This window comes from Epinephelus fuscoguttatus, linkage group LG12, assembly GCF_011397635.1.
Source record: "Epinephelus fuscoguttatus linkage group LG12, E.fuscoguttatus.final_Chr_v1".
Lineage (NCBI taxonomy): Eukaryota > Metazoa > Chordata > Actinopteri > Perciformes > Serranidae > Epinephelus > Epinephelus fuscoguttatus.
Genome location: NC_064763.1, coordinates 41635058 through 41656688, shown reverse-complemented (window position 1 = coordinate 41656688; position 21631 = coordinate 41635058). Strand labels below are relative to the sequence as shown.

Sequence of the window (21631 nt, the reverse complement as noted above, 5' to 3'; positions counted from 1 at the left end):
TTGTCCACTCCTCCCCTCTGTCCCCTCAACTTTCCAACATCCTCTCTGTGCTCGGGGTGAGTCGGTGCACAACACAGCACAGTGGCAAGGGGCAGGCAGGGCAGAGAGATGTGATTGAAAGATGAGGTAAGCAGTCAGAATTGGTTAGGAAAGAGGACAGCAGTTAGGATTAGACAGTGAAGCGTGGCTTTTTAATGAAAACATGACAGGGCCGCGGCTCCTTCTACGTCTTGCATCTCGTCCCCCTTCCAGAAAATGAACAAGCGACGGAGAAGAAGAAGCGAGAGTGGGGGTGAGAGAGAGAATTGAATGCAGAGATTCAGATATTGCTCATGCAGTGTCAGTCTTAACTGGCAGCGTGACTCGTGCTCCGTCTGAACAGTTTGGTCGTGTTAACAAAGTCTCTTTTATGGAGGAGATGCAACGGGGTGGGCTCCCATTGCACAATTAGTTGTTACACATCAGTTGTGCCAATAAAACCTGCTTTGAATGTGAATTGAAAGGAGTTAAGAGGGCGCCATTCATAGATGTTAAGTAAGTGTGCAGCAGAATAAAAGCCAGGAAAGTGTATATATTTAATTGGCTGACACCTGCTTCTACTCGGGCTTTTAATGTACACAGCAGAGAGAGGGGAGAGAGCAAAGGGAGGGTGGAGTGGGCGCTCGCTTTGAATACAGATGCAACACCCCTCTTTTTTGCATAAAGGTTTGAAAGGAGGGGAGAACACAGACATGGACTGTTATCTCCTCCACAGTTTACCCTCCATCTTTCCCTTTGCTTTCCTCCCCTACTGTCTTCTCTTCCTTTCTCCACTCATTCCTCTCTAAATCAAGTCATTCAGCCCAACAGCGCCGATTTTCTGCTTTAACACATTCCTCTGCTGCAAAACTGGACCACTGCCATTCACTGACTCCGCTGTGCTAATTTTGTAACACAGTTTATTATTTTTCATTCCAGCCGGGAAATATTTTTTTGTCCTATTTTAAGCCCGGTAGGTGTTTCTGTGTGTGTTTGTGCCTAGCATGTCTGCATTTGTGAGCGCCAAGCACATTCCAGCGCCGCAGAGAATATCTCCCGAATATGCTGCGTTTTTTTTTTTACCCTTTCTTCTTCTTTCTGTGACAGTCACAAGTCTTTGATCCGCTTCTCCTTCTCCTCCTCTGTCTTCTCACCTCCTTTCAAATTCTTCTCAGCAACTTGCCGCAGAGAGCCGGGATGTAAGGCAGACATACAGAATGCAAACGTTAAAGTCAGAATATCGGCCACTTTTTCTGTCTCCATCATCAGAGGGTTATTATTCGTTTGCTAAATTACAGTGTCTTACTAAACTTTGACGTTCATGTGTGGTATGTGTTTATTTGTGTTTGTGTGTATCAGAGTTTTTTGGATATCTGGAGTTCAAACCAGACAGTAACCTCTGGCAGTAGGGTTGTTATCATCAGAAGCAATGATGACAGCATTTTATTTGAACCAGAATACTCACTATTACTTATTAAAACAACAAAACTAAACATTGTAATTATTACTGTTTTAAAAATGAAAACCGGGCCTTGATGATGTAAAGCTGCAACCTCGACCTTTGTCAATCCCCACAGACCTCCATGTTAATATGCCCAACTTAACAGCTAAAATAAACATGTTTACAGCCTGGAACAAAAATCGATAGCTAATTTCAACACTGATGTAACTGTAAGGGGGTTGAATTTTTACATCAGTCACCAGTTTGCATTTTATTTAAGAATAAAGTTACTCATATTTAAGGGAGAGGCTACTTTGAGTGTCCTGGGCTTCTCAGTCAGATCGACCCCTCACTCCTCCACAGCACCAAACTCCTGTCCAAATATGATCACTTCTCGCTCCAAAAAGCAAGATGGCGACGACCAAAATGCCAAACTCAAGGTTTCAAAACAGGAGACCACAAACCAGTGGATAACATCACTGTGGCTACGTCCATTAATTTTACAGTCTATGGTTGATTGCGTTAAGTAAATTTAGGAAGGGCCCATTCACTGGATATTTTCAGGGGGCCAGCCATTTCTATAGGCAGGCCTGCAGTGCAGTTGGAAGACTACTGGGGCCAAATGTTTACAGTCACTGCTGCACCCATTACATATATAGATAAAATATGTAGGCCTATTTTTTTTATCATTAAAGTTCTATACTTGTCACTTGTCTCCTCTTCCAAAGGTTGCTGGTTTATTGGTGAAAAAAATAAATCCAGGGCGTGTCGGTAGCGTAGTGGATAGTGCCGGTGCCCCATGTACAGAGGAGAAGCCTTGCTGCAGTGGTTGCAGGTTCAACTCCGGCTTGCAACTATTTGCTGCATGTCAACCCCCCCGCTCGCTCTCTCACCCCGTTTCACTCTGTCCTGTTCATTAAAGGCAAAAGCCCCAAAAAATAATCTTTAAAAATAAAAAAATATCACAATTTTACATTTTTGAATTTTAAAGCAACTGGCTGTTTTCTGCGTATCAGTGGAGGGAAATTACAAATCATCTTTTATTTTATATTCACTATTCATATCAGTGATCCCTTCAAACTCCGTCTATGTGTAGTAGAATATGAGATAACTGTCTCTTATTAAAGCCTCAGGTGATGTGTAGATATTTCAGCTCACATTTCAGCATAGTGATACCTCTGAAATGGACAGCGAGAGCCCCTTCCCATCCCTCCTTTGAAGCATAATCGTAATGGTAACCGTTTGAATAAAATTCTTTGAATCAATTTCCCTCTAATCTTTTAACTTAAGACCACAACTCTTTAATGGGTAAACATGTTGTGCTGCAGGCATCGACTGTATCTGAAGATTGTTGTTGTGGAGGAGTGAAGCCTCTGACCCTCCGCTGCTTTGCCACATTTTCTCCTTGCGCGAGCTTATAGTCTTCATAATGAGCAGCGAAAATACGCTAACCTTCATTTAACTGGCAGAGCCCTTCAAGGCAAGGAACCACTGCCTTTGACCGTCAACAGTATTGAGTTGGATGGAGACTCCAGGGATCAGACTGTAGTGCTCTGCCAGGAGGAAAACAGGGATGTGAGTTCGATAGCTCATTAGCCTTTTCCAAACTGATTAGATATGGGGTCCATACTGGGAGCTCCCATGGGGACACCAGTGTTTTGACTCAGAGCTGTGAGTGCTGCACGATCATACAGTCAGTTTGTATTTCTGTTTTGTTTTTGTTGTGCTTTGTAGACAGGAAAAGCTGTATTCTGGATAAGATAAGATAATTCCTGCTAAGAGAGGAAAACGGTTGTCTCCTAAAATAGATTAGTCTAGATCGTGTGGAAATTTGCCCCTTTAAAGCATGTAGGTCAGATTCACATCCAAGAGCTAAATTAGTTTCCTGTTGAGGGTAGAAAAGTCCAACTTAGTTTCCAGACTGCACATAAAACTGCCAATGAACAGGCCCCAAGTAATTTTTAAACTACTTTCGTGAGTCCTGAGGGTGTGAAAAGCTAAATAAGTTTCTTATATTATACTTATTTTAAGGCACAGAATTGGACTAAGCTGCCTTTCCAACTAGCAAACTCCAGACTGAGGCTCAGGATATGGGAAAAAAAGAAAAGAAAGTGTGTTATGTTTGTGTGTTTTGGGGAATATTTGTGATTGGATGAAAAACCAACTTGCATCTGAAAAGCTATATTTAGCAACTTCATGCAATGCTATGCTTTTCCCATTAACTTCACCGACTTCTACTATTCCACCTTTTTTTCTGCGGTCACACGACACAGAGGGTTTCACTGTTTCGTCCTCGATGATTGCAGACACGTTGTGCTTTAATAACTGCTGAAAGTACACCGAAATCGTAACAGGATGGCAGTGAGAAGACCCTAGCAACAGGGAGAGGATGAAGAAAGCGTGAGAGTGGGAGGGAGGGGGAAAGATGCAGAACATCAATAAATAATGGCCCCACTGAGGAGGTGGAAATATGGGCCTCGTTATCTTTGCGCCGACGCCTTCATTTGCATGTGAGAAAATGAGGCTGCTACGAACTCGCACACACACACACACACACACACACAGTGCACTCACACACACACACTCTTGGACCCACACGGGCTACAGTATGTATCCTATTTATAGACTCTCTATTATGTTTTTATTTTTTTCTATTCTCTCTCGCACATTTATACTTCCATTATTTTCCTTTTGCTTTCTGCTCTTTGGAATTTGTCATAGCAGCAGGTCTGGCCTGTTGTGTGACTGCGAGGCCGCAGGCATTTTGCTGGATTAAAAAAATGAAGTGAAAGAAACCCTTTAATACACGAGAGAGGTTCGCTGAGGACATACGGCATGATTCATTTGAGTAATGGCACTTTTTTCACATTGCATACATTCAAACATGGCGTACAGTTGAAGTGCACAGTACAGCCGCTGTCCACCACTTAGCCTTTTAGCCGTCTGTGGATTTGAATCAGTTTCAAATAAATGTGTGCTACCTAATAAGGGTAGATGCAAACAGTGCAGGACTAAATTTGTCTATGTATGCTACTGTTCATGCACTCATGTGAACATAGTAAAAGCAGCTGTGGAATGGCCTGTTGAATTAAAACAACTTTAAAGATTAAAAATTAAACATCTGGACAAGCAGGCTGTTCTAATGCACTGTTAGTACATATATCTAACAGTAATGTGCCACAACTTATATATAACCTTCATAATCATGAGCCAGTAATTTATATATAGCCCATGTTATCGAGAAGGCTGCAATAACATGACCAATTTGCTGAGGGGAGTAAAGACGGAAAGTCTGCATAAACAGGCAGGTTGGGGTGGTGGATGGGGCAACAGGCACAGGACTTTCCTCCAGGAGACTGGTGTTTGTGTCCCCTGTGAACCCAAGTACACAACACCATTCATGAAATCCTAATTCGTTAGATATTATACAGATCGTTGTATGTGCATTTTCGTAAGATATAATACTAGTCTCGCCACCAGCCAATCAGAGATCTCCGCCTTATGATAGTCTGGGGACACTCCTTTCTAAAGTGGGTTTAACACACCGGCGAAAACGGCCGGCACCAAAGCAACGCCTCTTGCATTTTTGAAAAGGACACGCCTTCTCGGAGATGTGCGCTCCTCCTTTTCTCGTCCGCAAGGAAACAAACACACAGAGAGCTTGAAAATGGATGCCGAGAGATTTTACTCCGTTTTATCAAACGTGTGCTCATCCGTGAAGAAAATATTTTTTTCCAGCGGATGTCTTAGTTACAACATGATTGAGCTAACTGGAGTAGTTTCATGTCGTATCTGACAACGGGAGGCTTTTAACAGATGACGTCCTGATGTTAGCTTTGCTGCTAGTGTTAGCTGTCCCTGTCAGCTGCAGCCACTGATGCTTTCTAGACATCGTGATTTCCCAAAACTGAATAAATACCACACATAGCAACACAAAACTGCTTTGCTAGCTCAATCATGTTGTAACTAAGATATCCGCTGGAAAAATATTTTTTTTCACGGACCGTTTAATGAGTTATTACCTATTACAGACACCGCTAACAGCTAACAGGGCTAACAGCTAACGGTTAGCCCAGCTAAACGTGCACACAGAAATAGTAATGTTTGTTCAATCATTGCATTTATAGACTTTACAAACATTGGATTAGTCCAAACGGTGATACAGTGATGTGAAAATGTGATATATAGGCTATATATATAGCTAAAGGCTCTGCTGGTTTTCTACCTGGAAGTATTTGTAAACAACAAGGCGATTCCCTCTATAGTCCGGCCGGACGGATGAGTCATGGCCTTGTAAAAGATTATGTTTGTTTCTTTTAGTTGGCGAGAATGTGTCACCGCAAAACGCAACTGAACTTTGACAGCGTTTTCTGCGAGCGCGGCTGAGCCATTTTGTACCGCTACACGTGTTTCTAGTGGGACTATGTTTACAAGCACAAGAGTTCAGCGAGCCACCGAAGGACCGCCCTGCAGATTTACTACTGGTTCTGCAACGTAGGGAGTTTTTTTAAACTCTGAAATTGTATCCGCCCATCTAAACACAAAATCAGGGAGAAAGACATCAGTCTTTAGTTAGGCAAAGCGTCTAAAGACTGACTTGTGAGTCTAGATATAATACAAACCGTTAGAGGATACATCGGGAGAAGGAATGGGAGGTATGTGGAGGGAAATAATCTTGTTTTTACTGATGGAAAAATGACCCAATATCCAAAATCCTAAAGTTTCTCTTTTCTAAAGTTGCAGTATGCAGCTCTGGAGAAAGATAGTTAAATACAGATGACCTTGGGCTGGTACTGAACCACTAACCCAAAGCATCCGTATTTTACGTCCTGGGAATGACACTCAACAGTCAACTGTCTCCAGAATTACATACTGACTTTTACGAAAGAGAATAATACACAGTTGTTGAGTTCTTCTGTACCTTTAACTTTAACTTATCATTTTCCTGATCCACTACTTGATTTAAGACTCCAATAGTTTCCCTCTGGACCCCATCTGCATCAGGAATACACAAACAATTTTGCACAATCTCTTCTGTGAATGCATCTCATTAAGACTCTGACCGAACTCATACAAAATCCAACAATGTTGGCATCCTCTAGGCTATACAGCTTCTTACAAAAAGCTTCTTTCTGGGTGAGAGAACTCTTTAAAGAGCCATTTATAGCTGATGAAAAATACTTAAACCTCTAAATGGTTCCATCAGAGCTTTTTTGAGGATCCATGAGTGCTTCCATTTTTTACCTAATGGTCCTTCTGGTTCCTTAGTTCATGGTGTTTTGCAAAGCACAAAGCTCCCATGATGGCCTTCTACAGATATGAAAACATGGGTCACCACAGTCTATATAGTTTTTGGTATGAGTCATGAAGAAACGTGTCTGTGAAGCACAATGTGTGATGCAGCAGTTGCCTCTGTCACTGAACAGGAAGAAGGCGTCCCAGCCAGGCCTTTCACAGTGGAGTTTTGGTTCACATGTCTTTCTTCTAACTTAACTAACTTAATTTCCTCTCTACTGAGCTACACCTGCCAACTGCATCAGCATACATTAGGAAGTGTGCCACCACTCATGGACAAGAGGCTCAGCTTGTGACAGTGCAAGATGTAAACACTAATGGCGTCCTTGGCTGAACAGAGCTGTAAAGTTAGCTCAGTGGTGCTAGGTGAGCTGGCAGCAGAGGCATGCTTCCTTATGCACAGTGATACGGTTGGCAGATTTAGATTGGTAGAAAGAAAACAGTTCCCACATGAAGCTGCTCACAACAAGGTCTGGATTTTATTGAGTAACCGGGTCATGATTTCTGGAAAGAGACACTAAATTTTACAAATGTGTTTTCTGGCACTTTGAGCACCACAAGCCGGATGCCATCTAGTTCCATAATATTGGAGAGAAGGCAGACATCTGTATGACTTATATCTCCAACACTCTCACCAAAACAATCTAGATTGATAAATAGTCCTACAGGTAAGAGGAAAAATATGAAATTTAGATTTCCGGGTGTGCTGTCCCTTTAAAGTGGAGGAAAAACTGCAGGTTTGTGTAAGAATTTTCACCTGCCAAACAAAGTTGTCATTCTCCTACAGAGAGGCTGTAGCATTACAGAGTAGTGTGAATGTGACACAAGTGAAAAAAACAACAAATTACGCAACACTAACAACTGCGGTCATTTTCTGCTCGGAGCGCCTGCGTGCATGTCTGCATGTTTTGCTGCAGCTGTATATGTGTGTGTGTGTGTGTGTGTGTGTGTGTGTGTGTATGTGTGAAATGCACATTGGCTCAGTTTCTTGTTATCTAGTCAAGTCAGCATGAATAAAAGCTGAGGAAGCACAGTGATTTAGTAATTAATATTTTACTCTGTCTGCCACTCTGCTTAGAGACTGAGAGAGAGAGAGAGTGAGACGATGAGAGGGTTCACACAAAGAGATGGAGAGAGTCGACTAAAGATAGACTGATAGACTGATTCTATGTACAAGCCACTCACTTAAGATGGGAAGATAATAAGGGGAATAATACGATGTGTACTGTTTAATCAGTGTTGTTTCAGAGGGATGAATTCCTGCTGAAGACAGAAAGTGTGGCTTTGACAGATCCAGCTGACTCTCTCTCTCTCTCTCTCTCTCTCTCCCCCTGCCTATGTCAGAGTGTTGTGACAGGCGAGTCGTCGGTGTTGTGGGAGTAGCAGTCTTAAAGTGCTCATTATCCAGTAAGGCTTCATTCTGGGGGGCAAACAAAGGCTGCTGTGAAATTGCAGCCTGTGCCTCCCTCTCGGGTCATGCAGTATATTCCATGCAAACACATGCACAGTCCATAACTGCTACCTTCAGTGTTCTTGCTCAGCCCCACCGCAACACACCGACAAACACAGAGCTTGTAGATAAAATATTGATGCTGATAAACACACAGGTGCACCTGAACGTGGCCAATCCAGCTGCTGGTCTGATACTAAAAGACACAAGTGATGACAGTTGCTATTGTGTTTAAAGGTCCCATGCAATAGTATGGCTTCATTAATGTGCCTCTGGTTTCCCTCTCCTCCTCCAATCAGTGGGCACAGCATGCAAACTTGGGATTATTTACATAACCACAGATCTCTGAGTAGCATAAAATGTGAGACACAAGTCAAATGCTATGAAAGAGAACAGGCAGTTCTCATCACACAACCTAATAGCCAAGAAATTTTTAGCATTGTACGTTTCTGCAAACCATGGATATGTTACATTTGCATATTATTATATAGCAGATACACAGTGGTTTAGGTTTAGGCACAAAAACCACTTGGTTAGGGTCAGGAAAAGATCATGGTGTGGGTTAAAATGAAAAAGAAAGTGGCAAACACATAAGCCGTGAGCCTGCTCCGCCTCAAGCCGGTCGCGGCGCACCATACGCCCGCCGCGAGCCGTTCAGCACCACGGACAGTCAGACTAATGGGATGTCGAACCAATGACGTGGACCCGCAGGAAAAGCAGTGATGTCTTGGTGAAAAACAACCACTTTTCCAGCCACATTGCCAGCAGCAAAAGCAGCAATGTCTTGGTAAAAGCGTGCCACTTTCTCAGCATTTTTTCAAGCAGGAAAAACATCGATGTCTTGGTAAAATTGACCACTTTGGGGCCATTATCCTAGCAGAAAAAGTAGCAGTGTCTTGGTAAAGTACAACCGCTTTTCAGGCCACTGCCCTGGTAGAAAAAAACGATGAATTTCGGTAAAAAACAACCACTTTTCAACCACTATCCCAGCAGGAAAAGCGGTGATGTCTTGGTGAAAAACAACCGCTTTTCTAGCCACATTGCCAGCAGGAAAAACATCGATGTCTTGGTAAAATTGACCACTTTTGGGCCATTATTCTAGCAGGAAAAGTAGTAGTGTCTTGGTAAAGTACAACCGCTTTTCAGGCCACTGTCCTGGTAGAAAAAAACGACGAGTTTCAGTAAAAAACAACCACTTTTTGTGCTTAAACGCCGCTGGAAAACAGCGATGGGTTGCTTAAACAAACACTTTTGGTGCCTACAAAGCCACTGGGAACACAACAATGACCAAATGGCTAAATCACAACCAGTTCTGTTGTTTGTTGGTATATAGTGGTATGTAATGGTCTGCAGGTGTCTCCCTAGTTGACGGGCCATCCACCATCCCTCCACCTCTAGGTGACAAAAGTAAGCTTATACATTCCCTTATATATGAATGTTGAACATTTTCTTCTAGCGACTGTGCTTCATCACATTTGATCTTTGGCCTTCTACTTTTGTGAGCGCACTTGAAAGGAAGAACATTTAGATAGTTTGGCGATGCTGCATAACAGTTTTACATCGTGTGTAGAGGGGCAGTAAAACTGTCTCTGCTCTGTCTATGGTTTGTGTAAGTGACCGCTGTGTGTCCTCCAGGCCTTGAAAGAGTGCCAGGTTTTTGGGAAGCAACATTATCAGGCAGGTAGTGCCAACTGTTCAGGCAGCTGTTTGTTCTTAGCGCAATATGGTTTTGCAGTGAGCACAATGCATTTGTACCAGAGCGATCATCTTAATGCAGATGTTTTTTACAGCGTGTTTGTGTCTGTCAGCAGTTTTTCTTTTGGGGAAATGAATGTAAGTCTTGAATGATGTGTCTTCCGCAGGTAACAGGTTCTCGCTGACCTCCTTCGGGGCTCTTTACATCTCTGATGTTCAGAAGGAGGACGCCCTCTCCACGTACCGGTGCATCACCAAACATAAGTACAGCGGCGAGACGCGCCAAAGCAATGGAGCGCGGCTCTCTGTAATGGGTGAGCAGCTTGGTGTTGTCACTTCACTCATGTTGGTCTGATTCATTGTCTTGACAAAATAATGACTCTATCTCTGCCCCCTAGACCCCAACGAGTCCTCACCCACCATCCTGGACAGTTTCCAAGCAGGGGAGGTGCAGGCAGGCCAGAGCATCGAGCTCCCCTGCATAGCGGGAGGGTACCCCAGCCCCACTGTGCGTTGGCTGAAAGATGGTCGCCCATTGCCCTCAGATGCCCGCTGGACACGGCGTTTGACAGGGCTGACCATCAGTGACCTGAGGCAGGAGGACAGCGGCAGCTACGCATGCGAGGTCACCAACAGTTTTGGCTCAAAGGAGGTGTCTGGACAGCTTCACGTTATAGGTGTGTGAGCACAACTACACACACACGCACACAACTCTATCGCAAACACCCTGACAGACTCCCACGCTGTCTTCTCGGTGAATCAGCCTGGCAGATGGACACATTCACAAACTCCTCTCCTTTTGGTTTGAGGCACACATATAAGTCGCACCTACAGTGTGTCTGTAACAAACATGTGTGTGAGCTGTATGAAGCCCCGTCATATCAGGTCTCAAAAAGAGAGACAGGGCAGTAATTCACTGAGACTGAATCCGTAACACAGCTGCCAGCACCATTCACCGTCAGGGAGGAGGGCGAGGAAGACGGAGATAAATACGAGGGGTCGCAGAGGGGACGATCAGACATCCAGACAGTGCTAGAATGACATTATCTACAATGTAATAACAAGATAATAAGAGAGGCGGAGATAAATGTACATTGTGTGAAGTATACAAAGAAACAAAGAGCTGGAGAGGGCGAGACAGAGGGAGAGAATAGAGAGGCGGTAGGCTTTGCCAGTGGGCACATCATGGCAGCACACTCTGTGACTCTGACAGGGTGAGGGGGGGGTTGGGAGGCACAGCGATGCCCCCCAGCACACACCACCAGCTGCCTTATTGCTCACTGACATTTGCACACACACACACATGGACATACACACACTCCCTCTCTCGCACACACACAAGTGGACAGAGATGTGAAGAGATATCTCCAGCTGCTTTTTTAATGAGTGCGTCGAACTGATTGAGTCACCGCCGCTGATTGTGCTCTCTCGCTCCCTCTCTCTCTCTCCGTCTCTGTGAATGTAAACGCCTACTGTATGTGTGTGTCACACTTTGAATCTAGCTGAATGATTTTAGACTAATTGGTATCACTAGATAATATGACATACTCATAAAAGGTTTTTAATTCGTATATAAATCAATTAATAGTTCATTAATGTTTTGCAAATGAATAATAACCTAATGTAATGTGTAAAGACAGGAAGTTAAGTTAGCAGAGTATGATGTAAATGTTCACTCAGAAATCTGGCAGCACAAAATGTATTTTTATCTAATGGATAAAACTGGATCACCGGTCAGTGAAGCATTAATACCTGTGTTATTAAACACCAATAAATTAACAAATAACAACTGATAATCTCTATAATTATGATTCACTGCACAGTAGACCACAAAGTTCTATAAGCCTTACATCTTAAAATTTCAAAATTTAGGTGGATATATTTGCAGAAATGAAATATAATGGCAAATGAAAGGCAGCAAAGCAATGCATACTTATAATAATAATTTCACTTACACAGCAGTTTTATAAATAACCATAAAAATAGAATATGCACAAACCAAAAGATAGAAAAAGTATATTTTTTCACATGTCTGTATTCTAACAAACATGTCCTTTTCCCAGATCCACTTCGTGTGACCTTGTCCCCTAAGAATCTGAAAACTGGCATCAGCAGCACCCTGTTCTTCACCTGCACTGTGGAGGGCTCCCCAGAATACACCATCAACTGGTACAGCAACACGGAGCCCATTGTCCCCGACCAGCACATCTCCATCCAGGGACAACACAACGACACCTTGCAGATCACTGCAGCACAGAAGTTTCACTCTGGGGCTTACCAGTGCTTCGCCTCCCGAAAGGGCCACACTGCTCAGGACTTTTCCATTATTCTGCTCGAGGGTATGTGAACAGAGACTGTCGGGGAACTAAACGAGTGCACATTCTGTGTAAATGGGGATGCAGCAGGCACTTTATTGCAGCAAAATGACACATGACAAAAAGGCTGACTGAATTTAGAGCTTCTACTTTTGCTGTTGACTTTTATTCTTTATATGAATTACTGGTGCATAAATTGTTTGAGATTGCAAATGTCATTTATAGACACATAAATATGACACCACAGAGCTGTTTGGTATTAAATATGCAGCAAAGATGGCAGCACAAACACATCTAAATCTTGCTTTTCTCACCATTCGCTCTTTATGTCCTTCTCTATTTGTCATCCTTCTCTCTCTGTCTTCTCTCAGATGGAACTCCTCGTATTGTGTCTTCCTTCAGCGAGCGGGTGGTGAACCCCGGCGAGCCTTTCTCCCTCATGTGTGCTGCCAAAGGAGCCCCGCCCCCCTCCATCACCTGGACGCTGGACGACGAGCCCGTGGTGCGAGACTCCACCTACAAGACCAGCCAGTACACCCTGTCGGACGGCCTGACCGTGTCACACGTCAACGTCAGCAGCCCGCTCATTCGAGATGGGGGAGTGTATCGTTGCGTCGCACGCAACTCGGCCGGTAGCGCCGAGTACCAAGCGCGCATAAACGTAAGAGGTGCCTGTCTGCTTTTCAATATAAATGCACTCTACACCTGACTTTACACAAACACACGAGGGCTAGTGAGAGGCATAGATCACTTTGCATTTCACACAGTTAGGCCTACTATCTATCTATCTATCTATCTGTCTATCTATCTATCTATCTATCTATCTATTTGGTACTACAAAGACAGGGTGTAGTAACTTTAGGTTCATTTCTCAGGCAGGCAAAGTGCATTACAGATAGAAACTACTGCCATTGAACCTACCGAAAAAACGCAGATACTGAACTCAAAAAAACTTTATTTAGATTATTTAAAGTCCATAGTCCAAAATCTTAAACAGTAACGTAAATTAATAAACAATTTAAAACATTAAAATATTTGATTTACCTCACCAAATAGCATAAATTCCACTAGAGCGAAAAGTTGAGATGATGGTTACTGCTACTGAACTTAGTAAGCTAACGTGCCTTTAGCAAAAGTTTACCTTGGTTCTCTTTCTCCATTTTGATTTGCAATTGTCTCATTTTAGTTATGTGAATAACAAACTACCAAGATAATGGTTCATCAAAGTGTATATTTTTGAATGACAGCTGGGGAAAAAGTAAGTAAAGTAAATAAATTTAGTTTAAGCTTTAGCTAAGGCTAACCATGGCTATCTCACCAGCTAACTAAAAAGACTAGTGGTGTGTCACACTTCCGTTAGCACACTTCCATGTAGTATACTATGTGCACAATGTACTCATTGGCGTAGTGCGCAGATTTCGACAGGGTAGTGTTGTCTCAAAACAAACACGGCCGTTGTGCACTCACTGGAAATGACGACCGCAAATTAGCTAGTTAGCAAACTAGCATTAGCATTCGCGTTATCGTTCACGGTACCTAATCATTACAGACTGCTAATTTAACCCAACAAACATACTGCTGGCTTATACCCGACAACAGCATAGTGGTGCTTAGTGCAAAAAACACGTGTATTTGTACAATGTAGCGATGTTCACGGTTGCACAGTCCTCGGCCACCATTTCCAGTTTGAAAAGTGGTCCCTCCCCTTCCACTACGTAGCTAAGATGGCGACCATTGAGGGTGAGAAGTGTCGATAGTTCCACACTCAACTTTTTGACCGTTTTGAGTGCACTATCCGGGTACTGATAGTGCACTGCATTTTTCCGTACTTCTCAGTAGCTATGTTTCCATCCAAAAGTGATTTGAATCATTGAGAAATGTGCATTAAAAGAAATGTACATTTAATGTTTCCATTGAATGTACGGACTTTGGTGAAAACTACGAACTCTTACCGCCTTCCCGACCCGGAGTGTGGATATCACCATGGAGAGAGGTGCGCTACGTCAGACTTAATTCAAACATAACTGTTTCCATCCCCCATTTTGCAAATCAACATTTTTCGAATCAACCAAAACCCGGCTAAAGCGAGCGTATTTTAGTTTGTGCGAATCAGGGTATTTTTATTCGAATTTTGGCGTTTCCATCATAATTTTCCGATGCGATACTTCTACATGCGCATCTAAACAGGCTGATGGAAACATGGCTAGTGTGAACGAAGTAACAAGTCTTTACAAAATATTTTGGTGGAAATTATACATTTACTTGGCAAATTCAGTATTCATATTGTAAAATAAAATATAAAAAGTCAGATATGGGTCTTACTGTAACCAAACTTTGCCCAAATATGTAACCTTATCTATCTATCTATCTATCTATCTATCTATCTATCTATCTATTTGAGGGTAATTTAGCAAAGTACACACAGTCACTTAGATACACAGAATATTTGATTAGATTAAAATCAACAAATATCCTCAATCAGATTTTAGTAAAGGGAGCTTAACTAACCTCCCTCTCCACCTGTCAACTTGCCCCAATCACTCTATCCCTCAACCTTTATCTCTTCACCTCCTCTCGTCTCTGTGGCTGCTCCCTTACTCTGCCATGACGCCCCTCACCTCATCTGCCCCTCTCTCCGACCTCTCTGTGTCTCTCTCTATCTCCTCCCTCCATCCCCTCCCTCTCTTCCCTGTGTCTCCAGGTCCACCCCGAATCAGACCCATGCGGGACATCACCGCAGTGGCGGGCAGGAACACCTACATAACGTGCCGCGTGATTGGCTACCCGTATTACTCCATCAAGTGGCTGAAGGACGGCATGCAGCTGCCTGATAATCATCGTCAAGTGGTGTTTGAGAACGGCACCCTGAGGCTGACGGACGTGCAGAAGGGCGCGGATGAGGGCACCTACTTGTGTAGCGTTCTGATCCAGCCCCAGGTGTCAATCAACCAGACCGTCCATGTCACTGTAAAAGGTTAGCGTGAAGAGAAGAATAGATACAAAGGGATAAAACCGCACGAGGCAATGTTACTAGGTCAAATATATCTATTCAATCCAGACAGAGTGACCCTCCAGTGACTACTTCACCCTGTTTTCCCAAAGAAGTATTCCTGCTTGTTGTGGGCATTTTTTTTACCCACATCACTGTATCCAAAACACAAAATGTCGCAGAGGCAATGTGTCCAAAGAAAGCTGAAAAAGATAACATTAGTTATTTGCCTTTCTCCTCCAAAAGCACCAACAGACCGGTCTGGTTGGTAGAAAAAACCCCAAAAACGTCCGCAGTTTACAGAGATTTCTGGATATCAGAGTAACCACTGCCAATTTGAGACACCAGTGTTTGAAGTTGTGCAGTGCAGCTTTACAGTAATGCTTGATGGAGGTAGATGGTGTTTTAGGATAGATTTATGTCCCAGTGTGCGCCTGTATTTTGTTTAGTCTGTGAGTGGGGTAGTGATGGTAGCAGGGCAGCTGCAGAGGTGTTTAAGGGTGTGTGCATGTGCCTGCGTGTGAGTGTGTCTCTGATTTAATTAGATGAATAATAATGAAGCCTAGATTAAATCCCCCAGATGTCTCAGCTGTAGTACCCCCACCCCAACCTCCATTACTATGGCAACGGAATGACTTCCTCCTGCCAATTGGACTCTAACCAGAGCAGCTATTATGGGCTGCAGGAGATGGGGGCTGAAGGGGGAAGGGGGGGGGGGGGGCGAGACGAGGGCCCCACTGGCCAATGACCTTCTCTCTCTCTCTCAGCATTGCTCCAGATGGCCACACTGCCACTCTTCCACGTCTATCGCTACCTTCGTCCCGCTGACTCTTTGCACTCTACCTCTCTCCCCAGTGCCGCCGCTCATCCAGCCCTTCGATATTCCCTCTACCTCAGTGGGGAAGCTCATGTACATTGCCTGCGTGGTGTCATCTGGGGACATGCCCATACGCATCACCTGGCACAAAGACGGCCAGCTCATCGTGCCAGGTTCCGCCTCTGGCGTCGCAATAGAGACCAAAGAGTTCATGAGCTCCCTGCAAATATCCAAGGTGACACTGAAGCACAACGGAAACTACACCTGCATCGCCAGCAACGCCGCCGCCACCGTCAGCTGGGAAAGACAGTTGATTGTCACTGGTGAGGGTCTGAGCAAAGGGAGGATGGCATGATGATGAATTAGGTCACATCAGAAGTGATATCTACTGTGCAGAGGGAGCTTAGAATTGTACATGTTATTTTAGGAACACTCCCATTTTCTACCTTTTACTCTACGATCTTCTTTTAGTCCTCCATTTGGGTTTATCACATCTCTGTGTTTCACAGTGCCACCGCGTTTCGTGGTGCAGCCCAACAATCAAGATTGCATCTATGGCAAAGCTGGAGTTCTCAACTGCTCTGTGGAGGGTTATCCACCTCCGAAAGTCATGTGGAAACATGCCAAGGGTAACACCATCCCTCCCCTCAACACTGTGAAAACAAAATCACTGGAGCAAGGAAAATTCAGCACTAACTTACCTTTACTTTGTGTGGTGCAGGTGTAGGAAACCCTCAGCAGTACCATCCGGTCCCTTTGACTGGCCGTATCCAGATCATGTCAAACGGCTCTCTGCTCATCCGACATGTGCTTGAGGACGACCGCGGGTACTACCTCTGTCAGGCCTCTAACGGAGTGGGCTCAGACATCAGTAAGAGCATGATCCTCACTGTCAAGAGTAAGTGTCAATCTCTTTGGCTCAAACGCTTTCATAACCACATCTCCTGGATTGAACATATACTGTAGACAGAGACAAGCCTGTTAAGAATTTGGAGGTGAATGAGCTCTTCTAAGATGCACTTTTGCCCCAGGCTACTGCGGCCTGTACTCAACCTAACAAAACCTTGTCTCCATCCTGCACATCACTAACTGAGGGTATCTTTGCTATTGATTGATGTGTTCCGGCTGCTGGTTTGTGTGCTTCTGAATGTTTGGTGGGGAAAAGGGTTGATGAATTAGTGATGAAAACAAAACCGCAGGAACCCCTTCAATCAATAATCTATGTCTCAGGAAAGGAGGTGGAAAAGATTCAGGAGTAGAAGAAGAAGGCAGACGGGGAGGAGGTAGAGTAAGAGGGCCAGCGAGGCTTGAAGCGTGAAATGAAAATGGAGAACGAAGTGCAGAAATAGAGATGTCTATACATCTGTAATATATCCTCGGTTTCCAATACCACATCCCTGTTCCCTTGTCTCATTACTCCATATAATACCATTCGTCACACTGACATATGTCTGCGATTCTGCTCAGTTCCCGCCATGATCACCAGCCACCCCAACACCACCATGGCGAGGAAGGGCCAGACCAAGGAGCTGAACTGCACAGCGCGGGGTGAGCAGCCCATCATCATTCGCTGGGAGAGAGGAGACACCGTCATCGACGCTGAAAGAAACCCCCGTTACTCGATCACCATCAACAAGAAGGGGGACGAAGTCATCTCTACGCTTAAGGTCAGATACAGCTCGGCAGACCCCGAACTCAGCACAACGCCCTCATCAAAAAAATCTGAGAGGGAATGTTTGATGCTGTGAAGAGAATATACAGAAACTAAAGATGAATTAAAATTAGTTATTTGGTAAAAAAGACTTAAATACTTCCACGAATCCTTTTGCCTTATAAGCAAATCCATTCTCACTCCCAACTTGTCAAATACCAACACTTAGTGGCTGCTGGCGTCTGATACTGACACACTGAGGCATCTTTAGCATCTATATTAGATGTACCAAGTAAAACATGTCAAGTAAACTCTCTTCAGCTTTTTCTTCTGTATAATTTTGCATGATTGCAGAGAGTTAGAGAAGCTCGACACGGCACACTGTAACCTTTTCTGTTTGTGTTGATGCTCACAGCTGAACCCAGCCGAGCGAGGAGATTCTGTCTTCTTCTCCTGCCACGCAATCAACTCCTATGGAGAGGGTCGAGGGCTCATTCAACTCACTGTGCAAGGTATCTCCCCCCCATACTCTGTACGTCTCACTGTCTTCTTTAATTTATGGAAACCCTAGGCCTCATAACACAGTACATGTGGATATGCAAACAGTCCAAGAGAAACACTGCAGTTGAAAAGCTCTCATTTCTGGTCTTTTTTCTCTCATGCACACAGAACCACCTGATCCTCCTGAGCTGGAAGTGAGGGAGGTGAAGGACCGGAGCATGAACCTGCGCTGGATCCAAAGGTTCGATGGAAACAGCATCATCACCAGCTATGACATCGAGTACAAGAACAAGTCAGGTAGATATCCTTCATTTAAATATGCATGTCAGATTTTTTTAAGATGCAAACATCTCAAATCTTTTTGTATTCCACAGACTCCTGGGATCACATGTACACAACCAGAAACATCTCACCCACCAACAACCAGGCCAACATTGTAGAGCTGCACCCGGCATGCGTTTACAGCATCCGCATGTACTCCTACAACAAGATAGGCCGCAGCCTTCCAAGTAAAGAGCTCACAATCAGCACTGAGGAAGCACGTAAGTGGTTGTTTTCTCGTCTTAAAAATCACACTTGTCTGTTTGTCTCTATGTGTGACTCACTTTTTCTCTGTATGGAAGAGGGCTAAGAATATTGACAGTAACACTTTATTTGACATCTTCCATCAACAGCGCCGGATGGGCCGCCGATGGATGTAATCCTCCAACCGATGACGTCTCAGAGCATACGGGTTACATGGAGGGTAAATCACTACCATGTGAACACATCCTGTGTCTCTGTCTGCACAAGAGTCTATTTGAAGAGACAGTTCACCCCAAAATCAAAAATACATGTTAACCTTACCTGTGCTGCGGTTTATCAGTCTTGATGGTTTTGGTGTGAGGTTCTGAGTGGTGAAGATATCAGCTGTAGAGTTGTCCGCCTTCTTCCAAATATAACGGAATTAGTTGGCAACTGCAATGTGTAGCTGCTAGCTCAGCTAAGACCACTGAGTTAGCTAACGTTATAGTTAACAAAACAAAAATAACTCACCAATGGTTTAGGTTTGAAATGCACTTCACTAGTAACTGCTATCACAACATTCCTTTCAGGCTCCTAAGAAGGAGCTGCAGAATGGTGTCATCCGAGGCTACCAGATCGGTTACAGAGAGAACGGTCCGGGCAGCAACGGCCAGTACAGCATAGTGGAAATGAAAGCCACAGGGGACAGTGAAGTGTACACCTTGGACAACCTAAAGAAGTTTGCCCAGTACGGGGTCGTGGTCCAGGCCTTCAACAGAGCAGGGACGGGCCCATCCAGTACTGAGATCAACGCTACCACGTTGGAAGATGGTAAGAGAGCCAGGAGAGAAGGGTGGAAGAAAATGTACCATAGATGACAAGATGAAGGAAAAGGAGTGTAGACACAGCTGAGAGAGTGGGCTGTTAAGCTGTGCGTAGGAGAGAGCGTGGGACGGCATGAGGGAGAGTGGAGAGAGACAGAAATCAAAAGATCCATCATGCATTTCTCTTTGATTTGTCAAAAAGAATAGAAAATAGAGTTAAATGCAGCAACAGGATGGAGGACATATACATTAATACAGTTAACATACATATATGGACACACATGCACACACACTCACAAAAATGGTTGGACTGAATTCGCAGCACATCCCCCATTCTTCTTTCGGCTTTAATTAGCACCCTCATTAGGCTGGTAGAGAGCGAGAGAGGAACAAGGAACCCCATTACTCTCTAAATGTCTGCCCACTCTGCCTCTCCTTCTCTTTATCCTCCTCTTCCTCCCACTGGTTCCCCTCTCTTCCTCCTCATCTTTCCTCTGTCTATTTTACATCCTTTAGTTTCTCATATTTTTATGTCACTGTTCATGCGGACAGTAATGATAGACACCCTGATCATGGTAACAGTTGAAGTGACGGTAATTGTCCAGACAGGTAATCTGAGGCTGCTTCTACAACAGCAGTGACCTTAAAGACGAACAGTGTCTTCCTTCAGATTTTATCCTCCACATTTCAGCTCACCCCGCCCTCCTATTCTGCATTTTAACCCCTTAAGGTGGAGCTGTTTAACTGTTCACGTTGCTCTGTCTCAGTGCTCTTCCTCCTCTCCACCGACCCCCCTCTGCACCTCCTCTCCTTCTCCTCTCTGTGCTCTAAAAGCTAGCACTGAACAAGGAGCTATTGAGAGCTAATCTGACTGATTTGTTTGAGCAGAGATTGCCTGTGGGTTGTTGGTGTTGAGTAGTTGTTAATTTTCTGTGCTTCAGCCAGGTCTTCTTAACAACAGCAGTAACTTAAGAATTTTGACAAGTTGTTAAAACAGCCTCAAACCTGTGTATTTGAACCATGCAGCACTAACGCTCGCCTGTTTCTCTCTCCAGTGCCCAGTGAGCCTCCGCAGAACGTGCGAGCCATCTCTGTGACGTCGGACGAGGCGGTGATCACATGGGCAGAGCCTCCACGGCTGACGCTGCACGGTGTGCTGAAAGGCTACCGGGTTGTGTTTTGGTCCCTCTTCCCCGACGGAGGTGGGTGCTGTGGGGGCCAGGCCCATTGGCCAATGCAGAGTAATTATCACCTATCTCATTCTAAACTTCACCGAAAACCCACCCTTCCACCCACCCACCTGCCTCTCTGTCAGTGTTGTAAGTCAGAGTGTGTTAACCTTTCCCATGAAGCACTTCTTGTTCCTGTGTGTCTTTGAATTTGTCCACGTTTGCCCGTGTGTCTTTGTATCACCATCAGTACTGATGGGATAGGATTACAGTTACAGTAGTTGAGTGTGTTTGTGCTCTTATGTCTGTTCAACTAATTTGCACTAGCAAATATGTTTTGTGGGAAATGACATCCTGATAATGGAGAGAAAAGCACAATTAAGATTTTTCTGGTTATGTCTAGTCTACATAAGTACAGCAGCTGACAAGAGCGAAGGCACGACAACGGCTCAAAACATTTCCATTAGGAGAAACTTACTGCAGCTTCAGAAATGATGCCTATTCAGAAACACATAGGAAAATCAAAAACAAAGAACAAAACAACAACGGAAATGTGCTGCAAATTAAAAAAGGTACTGCAGAAAGCCAAAATAAATCCATTAACAGCAAACACACAACAAATACAGAAAAGATGCAAAGTCAAAAACACAGAAACTGTAAATGCAACAAAAAACGGTGCATATTCAGCCAACACAACGGACGTTTTCTAAACCACTAGAGGGGGTGCTAAGCAGAGCAGAGTGTGAGAGACACCAGACGAGTGTGTGTTTGTTTATGAAGCAAAAGTCAAAGAGAGAGGCAACGTGGCATGTATCAGTTTTTACAGTTGGCCTTATTCTTTTATGTAAATCTGTTGTTATTTCACAGAATTGAAAAAGACCAAATGTAAATATGAATACATACCTTTTCAGATCGCCTCTTTACTCCATTTTGCTTCACACTTCAAAAACAAACTCATTCTG

At 44.0% G+C, this 21631-nt stretch overlaps 1 protein-coding gene across 3 annotated transcripts in view; it reads left to right on the top strand.

The window, feature by feature from the left end:
• LOC125897758 (Down syndrome cell adhesion molecule-like protein 1 homolog) overlaps window positions 1-21631 on the top strand; it is a 73875-nt gene that overhangs the window by 34322 nt on the left and 17922 nt on the right. Inside the window, exons 4-18 of one of the 3 annotated variants that reach the window (XM_049591107.1) lie at window positions 10067-10213; window positions 10298-10576; window positions 11963-12238; window positions 12586-12882; window positions 14916-15188; window positions 16059-16343; window positions 16530-16649; window positions 16742-16918; window positions 17488-17687; window positions 18087-18183; window positions 18341-18469; window positions 18547-18714; window positions 18847-18917; window positions 19267-19507; window positions 20556-20702. In XM_049591107.1, the coding sequence (XP_049447064.1) occupies window positions 10067-10213; window positions 10298-10576; window positions 11963-12238; window positions 12586-12882; window positions 14916-15188; window positions 16059-16343; window positions 16530-16649; window positions 16742-16918; window positions 17488-17687; window positions 18087-18183; window positions 18341-18469; window positions 18547-18714; window positions 18847-18917; window positions 19267-19507; window positions 20556-20702 (2907 nt within the window). Of the gene's footprint in view, window positions 1-10066; window positions 10214-10297; window positions 10577-11962; window positions 12239-12585; window positions 12883-14915; window positions 15189-16058; window positions 16344-16529; window positions 16650-16741; window positions 16919-17487; window positions 17688-18086; window positions 18184-18340; window positions 18470-18546; window positions 18715-18846; window positions 18918-19266; window positions 19508-20555; window positions 20742-21631 lie in introns of those variants that run through there. The other 2 variants (XM_049591106.1, XM_049591108.1) reach the window with 2 other exon arrangements.